This window comes from Watersipora subatra, chromosome 3 (assembly GCF_963576615.1).
Source record: "Watersipora subatra chromosome 3, tzWatSuba1.1, whole genome shotgun sequence".
In the NCBI taxonomy this organism is placed as follows: Eukaryota; Metazoa; Bryozoa; class Gymnolaemata; order Cheilostomatida; family Watersiporidae; genus Watersipora; species Watersipora subatra.
Window position 1 is genome coordinate 38290725 of NC_088710.1, and position 20121 is coordinate 38310845.

General features: G+C 37.6%; 2 protein-coding genes across 2 annotated transcripts; one reads left to right on the plus strand and one right to left on the minus strand.

The window, feature by feature from the left end:
* Positions 1 to 5503: 5503 nt before the first annotated feature.
* Positions 5504 to 9840, minus strand: LOC137390583 (probable inactive protein kinase DDB_G0270444). The gene is made up of 2 exons (XM_068076912.1): positions 9654 to 9840; positions 5504 to 6450 (listed from the first exon to the last, which is right to left on the minus strand). The coding sequence occupies exons 1-2, from the start codon at positions 9838 to 9840 to the stop codon at positions 5504 to 5506; spliced, it is 1134 nt and encodes a 377-aa protein (XP_067933013.1).
* Positions 9841 to 9958: 118 nt separating this feature from the next.
* On the plus strand, positions 9959 to 16421 carry LOC137390584 (platelet binding protein GspB-like). Its single transcript, XM_068076913.1, has 2 exons — positions 9959 to 10067; positions 13150 to 16421. The coding sequence occupies exons 1-2, from the start codon at positions 9959 to 9961 to the stop codon at positions 16419 to 16421; spliced, it is 3381 nt and encodes a 1126-aa protein (XP_067933014.1).
* The last annotated feature ends 3700 nt before the right edge of the window (positions 16422 to 20121 follow it).

Sequence of the window (20121 nt, forward strand, 5' to 3'; positions counted from 1 at the left end):
GCACTAGTTATGTTGATGAACAAATTCGTGACATAATCATTAAAGAGACGCCACATGCTGATGTACGTCGCCAGTGTCTACTTGATGCTGATCCCTCTCTTAATGATGTTCTTAAGAAGGCTACAGCATTCATCAAGACAACGGAGACCGATAAAATTCTCAAGGGGGAGACAACTTCTCCAGCTATCGAAGACACAGTAAACAAAATGTCAGGTCAGTACAAGCAAAGATCACGCCGAGGTCAACAAACCATTGGAAAGCAACAAGCTAATGCACAGAACACAGGTATGTTGAAGTCTTGCCCTAGCTGTTACATTAAACATGACAGAAAAAATTGTCCCTGCAGAGCATTTGTCTGCAGGAAATGTGAGGTCAAAGGTCACATTGAGGCTGTCTGTATGACTAAGACAGCAGCACAAAGTCAGACAGAACAGTCTGCTAGGACAGTTGAAAACTCTGTGTTAAGTGTGCTCACTGATGCAAGTGAACCTTATCATTCAGTACATGCAGTTTCAGATAATCTTTTCCAACGAGTCAATAGAAAGGTTTGGATCAAAACTGTTGTCAATGGTCATGATGCAATGTTTCAATGGGACACAGGGGCTACTTGCTCTATAGTTGATTTGCAAGGCTACCAAAGTCTTGGATCACCCCCCCTCTTACCTGTCAGTACCCATCTTAAAGCATATGGGCAGAGTGAGTTACAGATTAAAGGACAATGTTCAGTTAGTGTGAAGGTAGGAGATGTGGAAAAACAAAATCTCAAACTTCTTGTTGTAAACACAACACAAGGCTCAAACCTTTTTGGTCTAGATTGGAGTGACAAATTCGGTCTCTCTCAGCAGGGGCTAGCTATATTGACACAGGGTAGTTGTGATGTTACCTGTACTGTCACAGGAAGTAACCCTATTGGATTTAGGGACAAAATCGCTGCACTCTCCTCTAAGTACTTTGATGTCTTCAAGACAGGTCTTGGCCGATGTAAAAAGGTAAAAGTACCAGTACGCTTGAAACCAGGAAGCACACCAAGCTTTTCTAAACCTCGTGTAGTGCCATTCTCTAGACGCCAAGCTGTAAAAGAAGAGCTAGATCGATTAGTTAAAGCTGGTGTTTTGGAACATGTGGACTTTAGTGATTATGCTGCTCCAATAGTAGCAGTTTCCAAACCAAATGGAAGAGTGCGTATATGTGGTGATTTCAAGATGTTGAACCAACAAATATCAATTGATCAACACCCATTACCAAGCCTTGAAGAGTTGCTAGAGAAGTTGAGAGGCGGGGTACACTTTTCCAAGATAGACCTGGCAGATGCCTACTTGCAACTAGAGTTAGATGATAATGCAAAGAAGTTGTGTGTCATCAACACTCAATGTGGTTTGTTTCGCTACAACAGGATGTGTTTTGGATTGGCATCAAGTCCTGCACAGTTTCAGCGATGCATGGACTCAATGATTGCTGACTTACCTGGAGTTGCAGCATACTTGGATGATCTGATTGTCACTGGTAGCAGTGAGAGTGAGCACTGGTCTAACCTCGACAAACTCTTAGCTAGACTACAGGAGTATGGGCTCCGCATACAAAGAGAGAAATGCGAGTTCTTTAAGAATGCTGTTGAATACCTAGGTCACATAATAGACAAGAACGGCAAGACTCCCTCGAATTCTGCAATAGAGGCTATTGAACAGCTTCCACGACCACAGAACTTACAACAGCTACAGGCGTTTTTGGGCAAGATCAACTATTATGGCTCATACATTGCTGACCTGTCTAGCAAAGCAGCCCCCCTCTACAAGTTTCTTCGTGAAAAGGTCGAGTTTGACTGGACTGACGAGTGTGACAAGGCCTTCCATGTTCTTAAAGAAAGTGTCATCAAGGCTACCAAACTTACCCATTTTGACCAGAGTAAACCGCTGGTTCTAGCAACAGACGCATCTAACTATGGAATTGGGGCAGTACTCCTACAAGTGGAAAATGGAGCTGAAAGACCACTAGCACATGCATCAAAGACATTGAGCGTGCACCAAAAGAATTACTCACAGATAGAGAAAGAAGCGCTTTCTATCATCTATGGAGTGACTAAGTTTAGACAGTATCTATATGGGAGACGTTTCACGCTCATTACTGATCATAAACCCCTGGTTGCCATGTTTTCACCAGAAAAGAATATCCCCGTTTTAACAGCTCAGCGACTGCAGAGATGGGCCCTCACACTGATGGCTTATCAGTATGACATCAGGTACAAACCTACAGCACAGCACGGCAATGCAGATGGATTGTCCAGGTTACCTATAGGGGCAGACCCGAAGTTTGACAATGATGAAGAGAAGGAGAGCATTGAGGTCTCACACACTATACAAGAGGAGCTCGATCATGGTCCCCTTGACGATGAGGCTGTTAAACAAGAAACCATGAAAGACACATCACTACAGATAGTGAAAGAGTGGATACTGAATGGCCTTTGGCCCAGTAAGCTTACAGCTAGCTATGAACATTTGCGGCCATATTGGAATATGAGGGAGTCTCTTTTTGTTCATGGAGAGGCTGTGCTTTTGCAACGTGATGGCACTACTAGAGTTGTCATTCCACAGGCTCTGAAGAGTAAAGTGTTAGACTTGCTGCATACATCACACTGGGGTGTAGAAAGAGTAAAACAGCTTGCTCGTCGATACGCATGGTGGCCTAGCATCAATGCAGACATAGAACAGCTAATCAAAGCTTGTGAACCTTGCCGAATCTGTGCTAATGACCCAGCCAAGACTTACCAAAGTTGGCCGTCCACCCAACTACCATGGGAACGAATTCATTTGGATTATGCAGGACCTTTTAAAGGTCAGATGTGGTTGGTTTGTGTAGATGCACATTCCCGATATCCGTACGTTGCTATGCTAGATGTAGGAAAAACTACTTCTAAGGACACAATTGGCGTGCTACGACAGATCTTTGTACATGAAGGTCTTCCTCGGACTATTGTTACAGACAACGGCCCACAATTCGTGTCAAATGAATTTGACCAGTTCTGCACCATGCATGGCATTAAACATATAACATCTCCCGCATTCCATCCTGCATCGAATGGAGAAGCGGAGAGATTTGTCCAGACTCTTAAGCAATCTGTAGAGAAGAATTGTGCAGGAGGGGAGAAAATCAAGACTGCCCTACAACTGTTTTTAACCACTTACAGATGTTTACCTCATCCCTCTTTGAACTGGAAATCACCTGCTGAAGTTCTACATGGACGACAGCCGAGAAATACTCTGACCTTGCTGAAACCAATTCAGAACAAGAAAACTCTTTCACCAGGTCAAGCATCTTCTACATCATCACGGTATGAAGTAGACTCTTTGGTTTATGCAAGGAACTATAGCTCTGGACCTAAGTGGATACCTGGAACGATAATTAACAAGCTGGGTAACATACTGTATGCTGTGCGAACAGACCGTGGTGTATGGAGACGACATGCCAATCAGCTACAAGCTAGACTTGAAGTTAATGATACATCGACCAATGACAATATCATCACAGCTTCAAATGATCTTAACATCCAACCTGCCCAATCTGTACCTGTTGAGAGGCCAGTACAAAGTCCCAGATATCCTACTCGTAATAGAAGACGACCTGATTACTATGACAGTTCTAAGTTCTAACAAGGTCATGACTAACCATAAACTCAGAATAGTGAGGGAGATGTGTTACATATTAGCTGTGCAGTCAGCTTTCTTTTAGCTGTGCTATAATTGCATAATTGTCTAATAACCCATAGCTATGGGCTTGCTAACTAAGTCAGTTCCTTTATGTGCTTCTTACCTGTTAGCTGTGTTTTCTGTGATACAAGACTTATTGTGATAATACAATACAACAACTACAATACAACAAGTATATAGAGTAGGGAGGTAAAAGTATATAGAGTAGGGAGGTAAAAGTATATAGAGTAGGGAGGTAAAAGTATATAGAGTAGGGAGGTAAAAGTATATAGAGTAGGGAGGTAAAAGTATATAGAGTAGGGAGGTAAAAGTATATAGAGTAGGGAGGTAAAAGTATATAGAGTAGGGAGGTAAAAGTATATGAAGTAGGGAGGTAAAGTATATAGAGTAGAGAGGTAAAAGTATATGAAGTAGGGAGGTAAAAGTATATAGAGTAGGGAGGTAAAAGTATATGAAGTAGGGAGGTAAAAGTATATAGAGTAGAGAGGTAAAAGTATATAGAGTAGAAAGGTAAAAGTATATAGAGTAGAAAGGTAAAAGTATATAAAGTAGGGAGGTAAAAGTATATAAAGTAGGGAGGTAAAAGTATATAGAGTAGAGAGGTAAAAGTATATGGAGTAGTGAGGCATTTTGATGAGTTTTGGCTGTTGAAGAAAAAGTCGTAGACCTATCTAAACCACCAATCATTCAATTACATGTAATATATTCAACTGTGTGTAATATTAATGCGCTCTTTAACCATGCCTTTAATCTCGTCAAAGGCGACCACAAGCTGGTGTCTATTAAAATTGAAAACAATGAAATGAAATCTTTGTAACTTGTAAACATGTGTAATATAAAAACTCTTTTTAATGTCTAGGAAAAATCAATATATTGGCGGGCAATTTCTGCATGTTTTAGATGACTCACCTTCCAGTTAAAAATCTGTACTTGCTAATCTCCTACAATTGTGAAAATTTTAGAATTGCAAAAAATTTAATTTTCACTGGTTTTATATGTAAGTAAGACTATTTGAAAAACAAATATTCTGTTAGCGGATACAAAGAGAAACAAAGAGAAGCTTAAGACCAGCGCAAATCCTCATAACAGATAACACTCTTCAGACAAACAGAGCCGAGTTTCTGATCCGGAATGGCGGTGGTGCTGGTCTTGTTCCACCTACCAGATATATCTACAACACTAATAACAAACGTACATATGACTTAATAAAATTATATAACTTCTCCCACACCTCCTCCCTTCTTCCTCCCTTCCTCTCTTCCCACCATTATTCGGCCATCTAACCAATTATAATGCATGTCAGTTGAATATATTTTATTACTAGCTGTGCCACCCGGCGTGCCGTGTAATAGAGGAGTCATTGCACAGAAAATTGATTTGAATTTAAAGTATAACAACAATTGCCATTTTAACTTTCAAACTACATATCATGAGAAAAGTGTTTTGTATTATAAACAATGAGAAGTAGTGAGAGTTGTTCACTATTAGCGCTATGTGAGCGAACAGCTTCTCGTGACGTTATGCTATGACCCACGTCATACGCAAAACAGTTAGGTACTTGCTCTCATATAATGACTTATATTGGCAAGGTTGCTATTCGATTTCTGTAGTCTAGTGGGCAAGGTGTCAGACTGGCACACGGTCCGGTCCGAGATCGAATCTGCTTCGATATGGCATCTTGAAAGATTTTAAGGGCTATAGCCGGAAAACCGACATACTTTGAGAAATATATATGTAGATTTATTTCATCTTCTTTTCTCTCTCCCTCATGTATTTTATCACCTTCATATATTCTCTCTTTCTCATCTATTTTCCTCTCTCTCATATATCCTCTCGTCTATCCTCTCGTCTATCCTCTCGTCTATCCTCTCGTCTATCCTCTCGTCTATCCTCTTGTCTATCCTCTCGTCTACCCTCTCGTCTATCCTCTCGTCTATCCTCTCGTCTATCCTCTCGTCTATCCTCTCGTCTACCCTCTCGTCTATCCTCTCGTCTATCCTCTCGTCTATCCTCTCGTCTATCCTCTCGTCTATCCTCTCGTCTATCCTCTCGTCTATCCTCTCGTCTATCCTCTCGTCTATCCTCTCGTCTATCCTCTCGTCTATCTTCTCGTCTATCCTCTCGTCTATCCTCTCGTCTATCCTCTCGTCTATCCTCTCGTCTATCCTCTCGTCTACCCTCTCGTCTATCCTCTCGTCTATCCTCTCGTCTATCCTCTCGTCTACCCTCTCGTCTATCCTCTCGTCTATCCTCTCGTCTATCCTCTCGTCTATCCTCTCGTCTATCCTCTCGTCTATCCTCTCGTCTATCTTCTCGTTTACCCTCTCGTCTATCCTCTCGTCTACCCTCTCGTCTATCCTCTCGTCTATCCTCTCGTCTATCCTCTCGTCTATCCTCTCGTCTATCCTCTCGTCTATCTTCTCGTTTACCCTCTCGTCTATCCTCTCGTCTACCCTCTCGTCTATCCTCTCGTCTATCCTCTCGTCTATCCTCTCGTCTATCCTCTCGTCTATCCTCTCGTCTATCCTCTCGTCTATCCTCTCGTCTATCCTCTCGTCTATCCTCTCGTCTATCCTCTCGTCTATCCTCTCGTCTATCCTCTCGTCTATCCTCTCGTCTATCCTCTCGTCTATCCTCTCGTCTATCCTCTCGTCTATCCTCTCGTCTATTCTCTCGTCTATCCTCTCGTCTACCCTCTCGTCTATCCTCTCATCTATCCTCTCGTCTATCCTCTCGTCTATCCTCTCGTCTATCCTTTAGTCTATCCTCTCTCTTTTCCTCCATCTCTTTTTTGTTGTTAAAATATAGCTTCTGATTATTTGCTATGAAAACCAGATCAGAAAACTTATTTGAAGGGTAAAAGAGATTATTTAAAGCCATCTTATTTATGATGTGACTGTAAATTCTCCTAGTTTAACCTGATTACTGTTTTCTGACAGCAGAGTTTTCACCTAGCTAAGAAATTGGTTGTGTATCAAGTACTTTGTGTTGTATGAAGTATGTTGGATGAAGTTTATTGTATGTTGCATGAAGTCTATTGTACGTTGTATAAAGTCTATTGCATGTTGTGTGACTAAAGTCTGATGTACAAAATCTATTGCATGTTGTATGAAGTCTGTTGTATGTTATATGAAATCTATTGCATGTCGTATGTTGAATATTGTAATTGTGTGTTGTACAATGAATTCTGTATTGTAGCTTTTCTTTTTGTATAAATAGAAGTTCATATACTGTTAAATTATATATTGTGTGTGTCAATTAATTTAACCAAGAATAACAATGATATTTAGTTCATTCATGTGGAAACTGTGATGTTTTAATGGTTGTTCACTTAAAAAAACTTCGTAAATTAGAGATGAATGCATGGAGCAAATGAGCGGCTGACGTCAACCTATGAAGTGAGCTGTAATCCAACAAAGCAAGGAATTCATCAAACCAGGCAGCTGTAAGTAGCAGTCTTTGGCGTATGATGAATGACATAAAGGTGAATTAAAATTACGTAATGTTATAATGGATAACCATAATTAGGCCTACTGAAATCATTCCTGACTTTTGAGATCACATGCGAAATATTTCACGTTTCATCTCCATCAATAGAAAAGCTTACATAATTACTTCAAATCCCTGGGAATCAATAGAAGTAAAAATGTCAAGCACATGTGCTCCTATTTTCTACAAGCATAGGATGAGAAACCTGAAACTAAACTGCTGTATATGCTATCTATCTCAATGAAACACTAATATGTGAACTGACCCAAAATTATAGCTGCCACTTTTTTTGTAATTTCATAATTTTCCAAGCATCAAAATCAGCAATGAGTTCATATAAGCCGTCAAAGTCATCATAAAATCTTAATTTAATTTTTCAACTTCAACAAATTTAGAGATGTTTAAGAGGAACAACAGACAAACCGCTGCTAATGACAGATTAGGTTTCCTGCATGTAAAAAAATCTAAATTAAAATCATGCTTACACAAATTATTGCAAAATGGTGGCAATCCATGCGAAAAAGTCTCATACCATTTGTTTTTATCAATTAATCCAGCAAATCGTTAGATCAAAATATTTGACCTAGCAAATAAAATAATGAGGTTTCAGGTTCTAAATTACACTGGTGTATCTACTGGCCAGTTAACCGCCATAATAATTGAATAATGATAGGGAAATATGGGAATCTGGAGAAACAATAATCCTCCTTGTACTTCTGAAAAGGAATATTCTGTAATTCTTTGAAATTAATTTAGCAGTATTAAAATAAGCCGTTCAGGTTCAGAGTTTAAATTTAGACAGAGTTTAAATTTATGCAGATCAAAATAGAAAAGTATGGTTGAATTGAGAAATACATTGTGCTTTTATCACAACTCACTTTAAATGAGGATGCCACAAAGCATTTAGAAATATTTATATATTTAGTTACAGTAATATATTTAGATAAATTTTATTTATATAATGATTCATACTTATAGATATTTAGCTTTGTCTGTCTGCAATCAGCACAATAAACTCTGGGCAGTTTTAGTTTACTTAATAGTATGCATATTCTTAAACATGCTCAATAAATTTTATATTCAATACAAAGTATATGTAGCAGATAGCCTAAAATACTTTTTTTAAATCTTATTAGTGGCTTGGAAAGTTTTTTGGGAGACAATTATTCTACACACTTAACAAAAAATAAGTTTAAATTTTTATTACATATGTAAAGTAATGTAAAATGGATTTGTTTTGGATAATATGACAGCGAGATCTTTAATTGTTTTTAAAAAATTAACTCAGTTGCCTGTTTTTAAAGTGAAAACCACAATAAAGTGCTACAATCTAACATAATGAGGGGCACTAAAGTACAAGATTATAAAAGCATTTTACAAATTAAATTTGATTGTACTATCAGGAGTTTTATAAAATATGTGATTATGTAAGAACATCAAGAACAAATGTGCTATATCTCTACACTGTGTAATAACTCTACACTGTGTGATGTCTCTACATTGTGTGATGTCTCTACATTGTGTGATGTCTCTACATTGTGGGATATCTCTACACGGTGTGATTTCTCTACAGCGTTTGATATTTATAGGCCTCCACTATGTGATATCTATGCACCATGCCAAGTTTGAGTGTTTTATCTTCATAGGAAATTATACTAATAATTCTATGGTTAGTATATACTGTTAGATATACAACTTGCAAAAATTTAGCAAAAAGTCAAAAAGAACATTTTGTGTTTTACAATCATGCAACATTCACTTAGGCACTCGTCCACTTAAGGCATTTGTTCACTAAGGTGAGTAAGGAGCCATCCGTTTTATATATTTGGCTGAAGTTTGTTTTTAACTAATGTTTTATGATGTGATGACAAACTGAGCTATCAAACACATAAACAATTTTAACACAGTATTAAACCTATAACCGTCATTTAATGTATATATAGTTCAACTATCTATTCTACACCGTATCTATGGTACGTATCTATGGTTAGCTTTTCCTAGAGTACATAGCAGAGACTTCAGATGCTGCGAACAATTGGAACTCATCCAGTTAATGATGTAACTTAGAAACATTAAGCCGGTTGATTTGGTCTTTGTTGATTACATGTCTCGCCTGTTATATTATATTCATTGTACATAATTCGCACCAGATAAATGTACGAGTTTACTTTAAAACTTAACGGTATGTCTACTTGGATTTAGACACTATAAATAACAATAACATACATAAAACATCACCAAAAAATGCTTAAAAATGCAAATTAGAAGGCTAACAAATAACAGGAAATTTTTTTTTATTTAGCCGGTAAGTTATCTTTTTAGGAGTTTTAACAGAGAATATTAAATCTTTCTGCCGTGTTCTTTTGTAGTTTTATTTTGGTATGTTTGAAACTAACACCTACTTGAGTAAGTTGACTTCTCACAAAAATTAATAGTTTGCCTAAAAAAGGGATGGAGGCAAACTCTGCAAGACTAGCAAAAGAGCCAGGCAATTCAGTGTATTAGTGAGCCCGTTGCATTCAAAGGCCTGTATCAGTGAGCCCGTTGCATTCAAAGGCTTGGATTGATAAAGATCGATACTTTGCCAAAAGTTAACAAAAAACACAAAGCAGCAGTAAGGAAATGTTGTGGTAAGAGCATTCTCTGCCATCATCTGGCGCAAGCTGCAAGGAATTGAAGTGCCAGGTACAGCTCAATAGCCAGCCATTGAGATTATGACTAGCCCATGATTGAAAGGTTCATGGTCAATAACATCTGTGCCTGGTTAAATGGGCTTGTGGTTGTCTCGTTTGGCTCCTTCTATGTTTACAAACAGCTCTGATAAGGATTCAGAATGTGATGACCTGACCATCAACCATCACTTTGTGCATTATGCAGGTATATTAGATGAATGAATGAGAGCTGTAATTATGTTCACAACTTAATATCTAAGCAAGACTGATAGATTTGTGTTTTCTTGCAAAAAAATGATGAATTAAGAGGGTTTTCAATGTCATTATTGTCTACATTATTTTGAAGGAAGATGATCATTCATTTTGTAAACACTCCTATGACGGACATTTTCCTCATTATCTGGTTATGAAGCTGCTGATAAATTAAATCACCCTTACGGTTAAAAAAAATAGGTCAAATCTTTCCGCAAACATCAAACTGCAGCCGCAGAGGAAAATGACAATCCAGTTCACCACCTGTTTCCCCTGAATGCTTTGTTCTCTGAGCAGTCTTGTCCAAGCTGTTACCAAGATGTAAAATTAATCAAATGAGTTGATTGATACTCTGCATGCAACAAAGAGCTGGCAACTTATATATAGCTAATTTATAGTATGAAATTAATTCATTTGCTTTATGTTACATAACAATAATGGATCGACTAGCACCTATCCTGTTGCCACCCACTGACATTCATCGGTTTCTGTACTCACTATATCGCTCTCCATGCCTCTCTTTTTCACCCATTATATTCTCTTCTGCTATTCTCATCAAAAGCAACGAAACTTCAAAAGGCCACCAAATTTTTCTTTATGCTCTTAGATCAACTCTTCCGTTCCACAAGTTCTTAGTTGTACTCGTTTTCAGCAATAGTATGCATTTAAATTCTGCGTCTGGTTTGAATTCTTTTAGCCACTGATTTTTATGTATAATATAATTAATCTCATACGTCTTTAATGCAAAAATCAAAATAGAATTCGACACCAGGTGGTAGACTGAAGCGCGAGTGTACATTCCATGATTAATAACTCTGTTAAATTACATTATTAAAAATCAAAGAGCACAGAAATATAGTGCAAATGCGTTAAAAACTTTAAATTGACCCCTATTTAGTCTTTAAACCCTTATCAAATAAACCGCTGATTTATTGAACATAAATTTGACGTTTAATAATATCGGCTTAAGTTTAGTGGAGCAGAGGTGTGAGAGCGCGCGATAGCTGACACACAAGAAAAGGGTTTGCCCTTCAAGCGACTGTGCAAAGAACCCGCCTTTGACTGAATTAGTACTTCAATGCAATTTCAAGTAAGAACACAGAAACAGAGAAGCAGACATGTTTAACAGATAGTTACATGAAAGTACTTACAGCACAACATAAGGAGCCAAGACCTGCTGATGTACATGTGTAGAAAAGTACAAACGTACAAACATACAATTGTGCAGATAAACAGACATACAGATATATAAATATAGAGGGATATATAAGCATGCAGTTGTGTAGCTATACAGATATATGAACATATGGAAATGCAGCTGCTCTGCGATACTGTAATAGTGGCATCCACATTACAGTAGTACAGACGCATGGGCATGCATATATGCAGGAGTACAGTCGTATATACAGTACTATAGAGTATTATATAACAAAGTCTCTATGTAAGTAAACATTACCAAACGCTTGCTCCACAATTATTAGAGCACAACCAAAATTTTACTAAAACGTTTTACTTATTTTTTTAAATAGTTAATTCATACCTTTTAGTAAAAGCAGTGCTTTCTATTATTTTTGAAAACTTAAGTCATTTTATTATTTTAACTAAGCCTAAATTCTTATTGCCCGGTATAGCTTAAACATTTTTAAACAATTTGAGCTCTGCACACACTGATACCAGTCAACAAGTATTATCGTAGATATCACTAATACTGATACCAGCCAACAGGTATTATCGTAGATATCACTAATACTGATACCAGCCAACAGGTATTGTCCTAGATATCGCTAATACTAATACCAGTCAACAGGTATGATCGTAGATATCACTAATACCGGTACCAGCCAGCAGGTATTGTCCTAAATATCGCTAATACTGATACCAGTCAACAGGTATTGTCCTAAATATCGCTAATACCGATACCAGCCAACAGGTATTATCGTAGATATTGCTAATACTGATACCAGCCAACAGGTATTGTCCTAAATATCGCTAATACTAATACCAGTCAACAGGTATTATCGTAGATATCGCTAATACTGATACCAGCCAACAGGTATTGTTGTAGATATCGCTAATACTGATACCAGCCAACAGGTATTGTCGTATATATCGCTAATACTGATACCAGCCAACAGGTATTGTCCTAGATATCACTATTACAAAACTAAGAAAGAAAATATATGACTCAAAAAGAAAATACTTCTGACAACCATATGCTGGTTTAACACATAAATTCATTTGTCAGTTTGTAGTTAGCTATGAAGCATTGAAGAGTTGAGTAATAACAGCGACTCAATACCAACTCAATACCAACTCAATACCATCTCAATACCAACTCAATACCATCTCAATACCAACTCAATACCATCTCAATACCAACGCAATACATTAAGAGTAGGTTAGAGCATGGGTTTTGTTTGATAATTGTTGTCCAGAATAGAAAAAATTCTTGTGAAAATTTAACTGGCTCATAGAAATCTATATATCTATGAACTGGCTATAATAAAGATGTGAATTTGTAACTTGAGTATGCATGAGCTTGCACTAATTTACTTTTTTAAATGTTACCTTATCTCTAAATATTTTGATAGAAGAATTAGTTTAATTACCCAGATTCAAAGCAGTTTGAGATGAAGATGTCAGATGTCGCTGCATCTTCACTTGTGTATGAAACCTTCAATGAAAAGCTCGTAAAATATAAAAAGACTGATAAAAGTCTTACAGCAGACCTCATCTAGAGTCATACATATCCTTTAATATTTTTAGCATTTTTTATCTAGCCCTTCAAACGATATTAAAAACCAAAATATTGTTATATTATCACCAGCACTCTATATAAAGTTCTGTTAATTTTGAACGGCATAAGTGGAAATGTCGTTTACTTTAAGATTAGGTTCATTAGGTGATGACCACAGCGTTTTGTTGACTTTTAAAAAATATATATATATAGCCAGAACTGGGCAGTAGGCCTACTTCTGTTTAGCTTAAAGCAGTTCATATAACATCTGCTCATTAAACATTGCCTGCTGCCGAAGCGGTGTCATCTGTTTCTAAAACATCGTCTGCTCCCAAAACATCATCTGCTCCCCAAAACATCGTTCACTCCCTAAACATCGTTCATTCCCTAAACATCGTTCACTCCCTAAACATCGTTCACTCCCTAAACATCGTTTACTCCTTAAACATCGTTCACTCCCTACACATCGTTCACTCCCTACACATCGTTCACTCCCTAAACATCGTTCACTCCCTAAACATAGTTCACTCTCTAAACATCGTTTACTCCCTAACCATCGTTCACTCCCTACACATCGTTCACTCCCTAACCATCGTTTACTCCCTACACATCGTTCACTCCCTAAACATCGTTCACTTCCTAAACATCGTTTACTCCCTAAACATCGTTCCCTCCCTAAACATCGTTTACTCCTTAAACATCGTTCACTCCCTACACATCGTTCACTCCCTACACATCGTTCACTCTCTAAACATCGTTCACTCCCTAAACATAGTTCACTCTCTAAACATCGTTCACTCCCTAACCATCGTTCACTCCCTACACGTCGTTCACGCCCTAAACATCGTTCACTCCCTAAACATCGTTTACTCCCTAAACATCGTTCCCTCCCTAAACATCGTTCACTCCCTAAACATCGTTTACTCCCTAACCATCGTTCACTCCCTACACATTGTTTACTCCTTAAACATCATTCACTCCCTACACATCGTTCACTCCCTAAACATCGTTCACTCCCTAAACATAGTTCACTCTCTAAACATCGTTTACTCCCTAAACATCGTTCATTCCCTAAACATCGTTTACTCCTTAAACATCGTTCACTCCCTACACATCGTTCACTCCCTACACATCGTTCACTCCCTAAACATCGTTCCCTCCCTAAACATCGTTTACTCCCTAAACATCAGTCACTCCCTAAACATCGTTCACTCCCTAAACATCGTTCACTCCCTAAACATCGTTTACTCCCTAAACATTGTTCACTCTCTAAGCATCGTTCACTCCCTAAACATCGTTCACTCCCTAAACATCGTTCACTCCCTAAACATAGTTCACTCCTTAAACATCGTTCTCTCCCTAAACATCGTTTACTCCCTAACCATCATTCACTCCCTACACATTGTTTACTCCTTAAACATCGTTCACTCCCTACACATCGTTCACTCCCTAAACATCGTTCACTCCCTAAACATAGTTCACTCTCTAAACATCGTTTACTCCCTAAACATCGTTCATTCCCTAAACATCGTTTACTCCTTAAACATCGTTCACTCCCTACACATCGTTCACTCCCTACACATCGTTCACTCCCTAAACATCGTTCCCTCCCTAAACATCGTTTACTCCCTAAACATCAGTCACTCCCTAAACATCGTTCACTCCCTAAACATCGTTCACTCCCTAAACATCGTTTACTCCCTAAACATCGTTCACTCTCTAAGCATCGTTCACTCCCTAAACATCGTTCACTCCCTAAACATCGTTCACTCCCTAAACATCGTTTACTCCCTAACCATCGTTCACTCCCTACACATCGTTCACTCCCTAACCATCGTTTACTCCCTACACATCGTTCACTCCCTAAACATCGTTCACTCCCTAAACATCGTTTACTCCCTAAACATCGTTCCCTCCCTAAACATCGTTTACTCCTTAAACATCGTTCACTCCCTACACATCGTTCACTCCCTACACATCGTTCACTCTCTAAACATCGTTCACTCCCTAAACATAGTTCACTCTCTAAACATCGTTCACTCCCTAACCATCGTTCACTCCCTACACGTCGTTCACGCCCTAAACATCGTTCACTCCCTAAACATCGTTTACTCCCTAAACATCGTTCCCTCCCTAAACATCGTTCACTCCCTAAACATCGTTTACTCCCTAACCATCGTTCACTCCCTACACATTGTTTACTCCTTAAACATCATTCACTCCCTACACATCGTTCACTCCCTAAACATCGTTCACTCCCTAAACATCGTTCACTCTCTAAACATCGTTTACTCCCTAAACATCGTTCATTCCCTAAACATCGTTTACTCCTTAAACATCGTTCACTCCCTACACATCGTTCACTCCCTACACATCGTTCACTCCCTAAACATCGTTCACCCCCTAAACATCGTTTACTCCCTAAACATTGTTCACTCTCTAAGCATCGTTCACTCCCTAAACATCGTTCACTCCCTAAACATCGTTCACTCCCTAAACATAGTTCACTCCTTAAACATCGTTCTCTCCCTAAACATCGTTTACTCCCTAACCATCATTCACTCCCTACACATTGTTTACTCCTTAAACATCGTTCACTCCCTACACATCGTTCACTCCCTAAACATCGTTCACTCCCTAAACATAGTTCACTCTCTAAACATCGTTTACTCCCTAAACATCGTTCATTCCCTACACATCGTTCACTCCCTACACATCGTTCACTCCCTAAACATCGTTCCCTCCCTAAACATCGTTTACTCCCTAAACATCAGTCACTCCCTAAACATCGTTCACTCCCTAAACATCGTTCACTCCCTAAACATAGTTCACTCTCTAAACATCGTTTACTCCCTAAACATCGTTCATTCCCTAAACATCGTTTACTCCTTAAACATCGTTCACTCCCTACACATCGTTCACTCCCTACACATCGTTCACTCCCTAAACATCGTTCCCTCCCTAAACATCGTTTACTCCCTGAACATCGTTCCCTCCCTAAACATCGTTTACTCCCTAAACATCAGTCACTCCCTAAACATCGTTCACTCCCTAAACATCGTTCACTCCCTAAACATCGTTTACTCCCTAAACATTGTTCACTCTCTAAGCATCGTTCACTCCCTAAACATCGTTCACTCCCTAAACATCGTTCACTCCCTAAACATAGTTCACTCCTTAAACATCGTTCTCTCCCTAAACATCGTTTACTCCCTAACCATCGTTCACTCCCTACACATTGTTTACTCCTTAAACATCGTTCACTCCCTACACATCGTTCACTCCCTAAACATCGTTCACTCCCTAAACATCGTTCCCTCCCTAAACATCGTTTACTCCCTAAACATCGTTCATTCCCTAAACATCGTTTACTCCTTAAACATCGTTCACTCCCTACACATCGTTCACTCCCTAAACATCGTTCCCTCCCTAAACATCGTTTACTCCCTAAACATCGTTCACTCCCTAAACATCGTTCACTCCCTAAACATCGTTCACTCCCTAAACATCGTTCACTCCCTAAACATCGTTCACTCCCTAAACACCGTTCACGCCCTAAAAATTTTCTGATAATGCTCTATAAACAAAATTTTGCTCAAGCTTTCTGTTATATTTGTTGTGAGATTATCAACCATATTGTGATTCATTTCCAAAAAATTGCAGAGAACCTGTTATTCTAACAAGAACTAAGAGAGTAATACAAAAACACAAAAACTCAATTATTCATCAGCGGTAAAGCAAGCCTTTTATGTTCTTCATCCTGCTAGTCCAGGTTACACGACTGATTAGAATGTAAGCCGTGTGTCACTTCTGTAAGCGCGTGCAAGTCTGATTTATTTAGATAGAATGAAAAATTGAGCTAGAACATATAGTTCCACTTTTTATAAATAAACCAATAATTTAATTTCTCCAAATGTGAGGTTTTATTTACTTTTTAAACCTTTGTTTTCACAACTATTTAAAAAGAATATTTAGTTATTTAGGCATAGAAAATATTAAAACATGTATAGTGTTTTAATGGTATAAATTATTTACTGCACAATCATTGGCTGTTAGGTAATATCCATGGTGCAAAGAGCTATCAGAGAAACTTATTCACAATAATACTTTTACTCTATCATAAATGTAGTATTATATACTGGATGTGAATATGGAAAAACAGTTTAGTACAAAAATAGCAGTTCAATTTGGAAATTTTTTCTTGCAGTTTTTGTTCTTGTTAGCTGCAATATCATAAATTAACTAAAATGTATGATATAAATATATTAAAAGTTAATGCATGGCTAATAGACCATAGATGGTCTAAGATGATCTAAAATGGTCTAAGATGGTCTAAGATGGTTATAAGACTTGGTAAGAATCGACTTGGAGATATTAATGAGTAAACTTGTAAAAGAGGTTAGTGCTAAAAATTCTATGCTTCAAATCAGCATCATCTAGACACAACGAAAACCACAAGTGTTATAAAGCTTAAAATTAAGTTACCATCTTGTAAATAAGAGTATAATGCTTTTGTTAATAACTCTGTAAATGAAAATACTTACTGTGAGATTATTACGCAGCTTGTAATAAAATATAAAAGGACGTATGTATTATTTACATACCTGATTGCAATGGGCAATCAGTGGATCTGACAGACAGAGACTACACAATAATATGGTTGTCATACAGAGACTACACAATAATATGGTTGTCATACAGAGACTACACAATAATATGGTTGTCATACAGCTTTCTTGAGGACAAGCCAAAACTACTTGCTAGACCTTAAAATTCTACTTGTAGGCTTTCCTTAACCGGTGTCTCAGGGAGGCATCTGTGAGTCCTTAACCGGTGTCTCAGGGAGGCATCTTTGAGTTGGTAGGCCCTGAGCATGACTTCTGTCAACAGCTTATGCAGAGATAGGATGTAGAAGCTCGCAAGACTAGCACTTACGAAGATGGAATTTAAGAAAGTAACAATGACTGTTGTAAACTCTAGCAATCGACAGCGCAAGATATCACAGTCTCTCTAAAAACCTTCAAAGATATACATTGGTTTACCAAATACCATCATAAATTTATATTTTATAATTGTAGATATTGTATAGATCAGCAATATTCGTATTATCTTATATTGCTTAGTAGGTCAGTCTTTGATTTGGAGGAATGGCTGAATCATGAGGCATATACAAACCTATGTATACATATGTAGCTTGTTAGTTGAGACAATACAACAAAACAGACGACGAAACACTTCCTGGACTTTTTGAACATTTTACAAATTTTCTTATGTTGCTATCAAATAAAAACAGTTTGTATTTCTTTATTTTAAATTTTATGTATAATATTATTTTTGTTTATATTATATTATGGTATATTAAATTGTATTATTTTTATATTGTATTATATCATTGCTACAGCTTGCGCATCCAATGTCATTTTCAAGACATCTTGTATCATTAAAACATTTTTCTCAGCAAAGGAGATTGCCTGTCAGAGTGCAGACTACTCTATATCTCTGGCTATTGGCTTCAGCCACTAGAGACCGCTGCCTCTCGCTAAATCTCCTCTCTGCTTATCTTGTTTAGATAAATAACAACCTGAAAAATAAACATAGACTGCTGTCAGCATCTGTAATAAAACTAAAACTAAAATAAAACCAAAATGGTTTTGAGGTTATATGCTAAGATATTTTATGAGTACCCAAAGTGAGCCAAAGTGAACCCCTACCCTTGCTATTTTCAAACACTCAAATAGTTATAATATTGTAGTGTCATAGTTCAGCTCTAATAATAACAATAGGTCCTTAAAAACCTGCTCAGATATTACAGAGTTCCCTATGCTATCTAGACCAAGCTCTATTGAACAAATGTTATCGAAGGCTAACTATTACCAAGTTGAATATTGCAATTTGGGATCTCTATGAAAGCTCGAAAACTCCCTGAAGTGGTAAAATAAAAAAATCTATGCAAAATTGATAGTCATACTTTTGTCAAATGTTTTTGTTCCTCCAGATGTTTAGTAGATCGGTTCTGCATAACCAGCGCTTAATTCTTTCCGCTAGTTAAATTTCGGCTGAGATATTAAATGCACATGTGGTAGACACTGTACTTGCAAGGAAAACATCTTCAAACCCAAAATGCATAAAATACATTATGTAGATTGAAGTGAATAACTAATAGATGGCATAGTTCTATATTTAGGGTGTCTGGCGATTGCAGGCTTCTTGTTTTGACCAACATAACAAGAACAATGGATGATATTAACACCTAGAGTTCACCTAAAATGCATTTAAATTGATCTGACAGCTGTGTAAGTGCACATGTGTATTTGAACATGCCCAAAATGTGTTGAGGTGGCAAATAAAACGAGTGGCTTAACCGCATCTTGTTATTCAGGCTGCGCACTCAATGTTATGTAATAAATTATTAAAACTAATCTATGGCGATTAGAAGAGAGTGAAAGATGAGCAATGGAAAGCTACTAGGAGTGATAAATTGGCAGTAAATCATGCATATTTATCGCCTTCTCATCACACCCATAACTGATGGACATGCGTTTTAATGGAGTCAGACACAGCTGCTCGACAACATTAAAAATACTCTATCCCGAAAGACAAGAGGATCAATTAACCAAAACAAGCTGAATGTGGGTGAGGCTTGGATTAGTCTACACGCATTTAGACTGACAAAGGGCCAAATTGGGACTGTCATTTGAGCGACTCGAGATAAATAATAATATACAGCTTACAAAATTGACATTCAGGTAATTAGGATTTAAATTGGATATAGCCATAAAATTTAATTAAGCGTATTCAAAAACACAAGAAATGAAGCTAAAATAATAATCAAATGGAATCAGATCGTCAACCGAAACTGCGTATCAGCTGCCAGTTGCAGCTGTGTTTTCTGCAGGCTGCTTAAATTGATTCAAAGGTTACATATTTCAGGATAATTTGGCAAAACATGGATCTTAAACAGTAATTTTATGCAGTCTCAACCTCAAGTGAATAAAATAAAGATCAAAACCTTTAGATTCTCATGGTTTTTGATTGATGAAATATTCGGCGGTTTGTAGCTGGCAAGGATAACGTGAAGATTCACTCTGATGCGGGTATCGCTATGAGATATGACAACAAATACTGCTAGTCTCCCGATGAGAGTCTTTCGGCGTCAACAAAAAGTCTAATTGAATGTAAATCTCAAGCACTTATAGAAAAAATGCAGCATTATTGGAAAACAATCTCATCATAAACGTCAATCTTTAAAATCCCGCTTATTACTAGAATG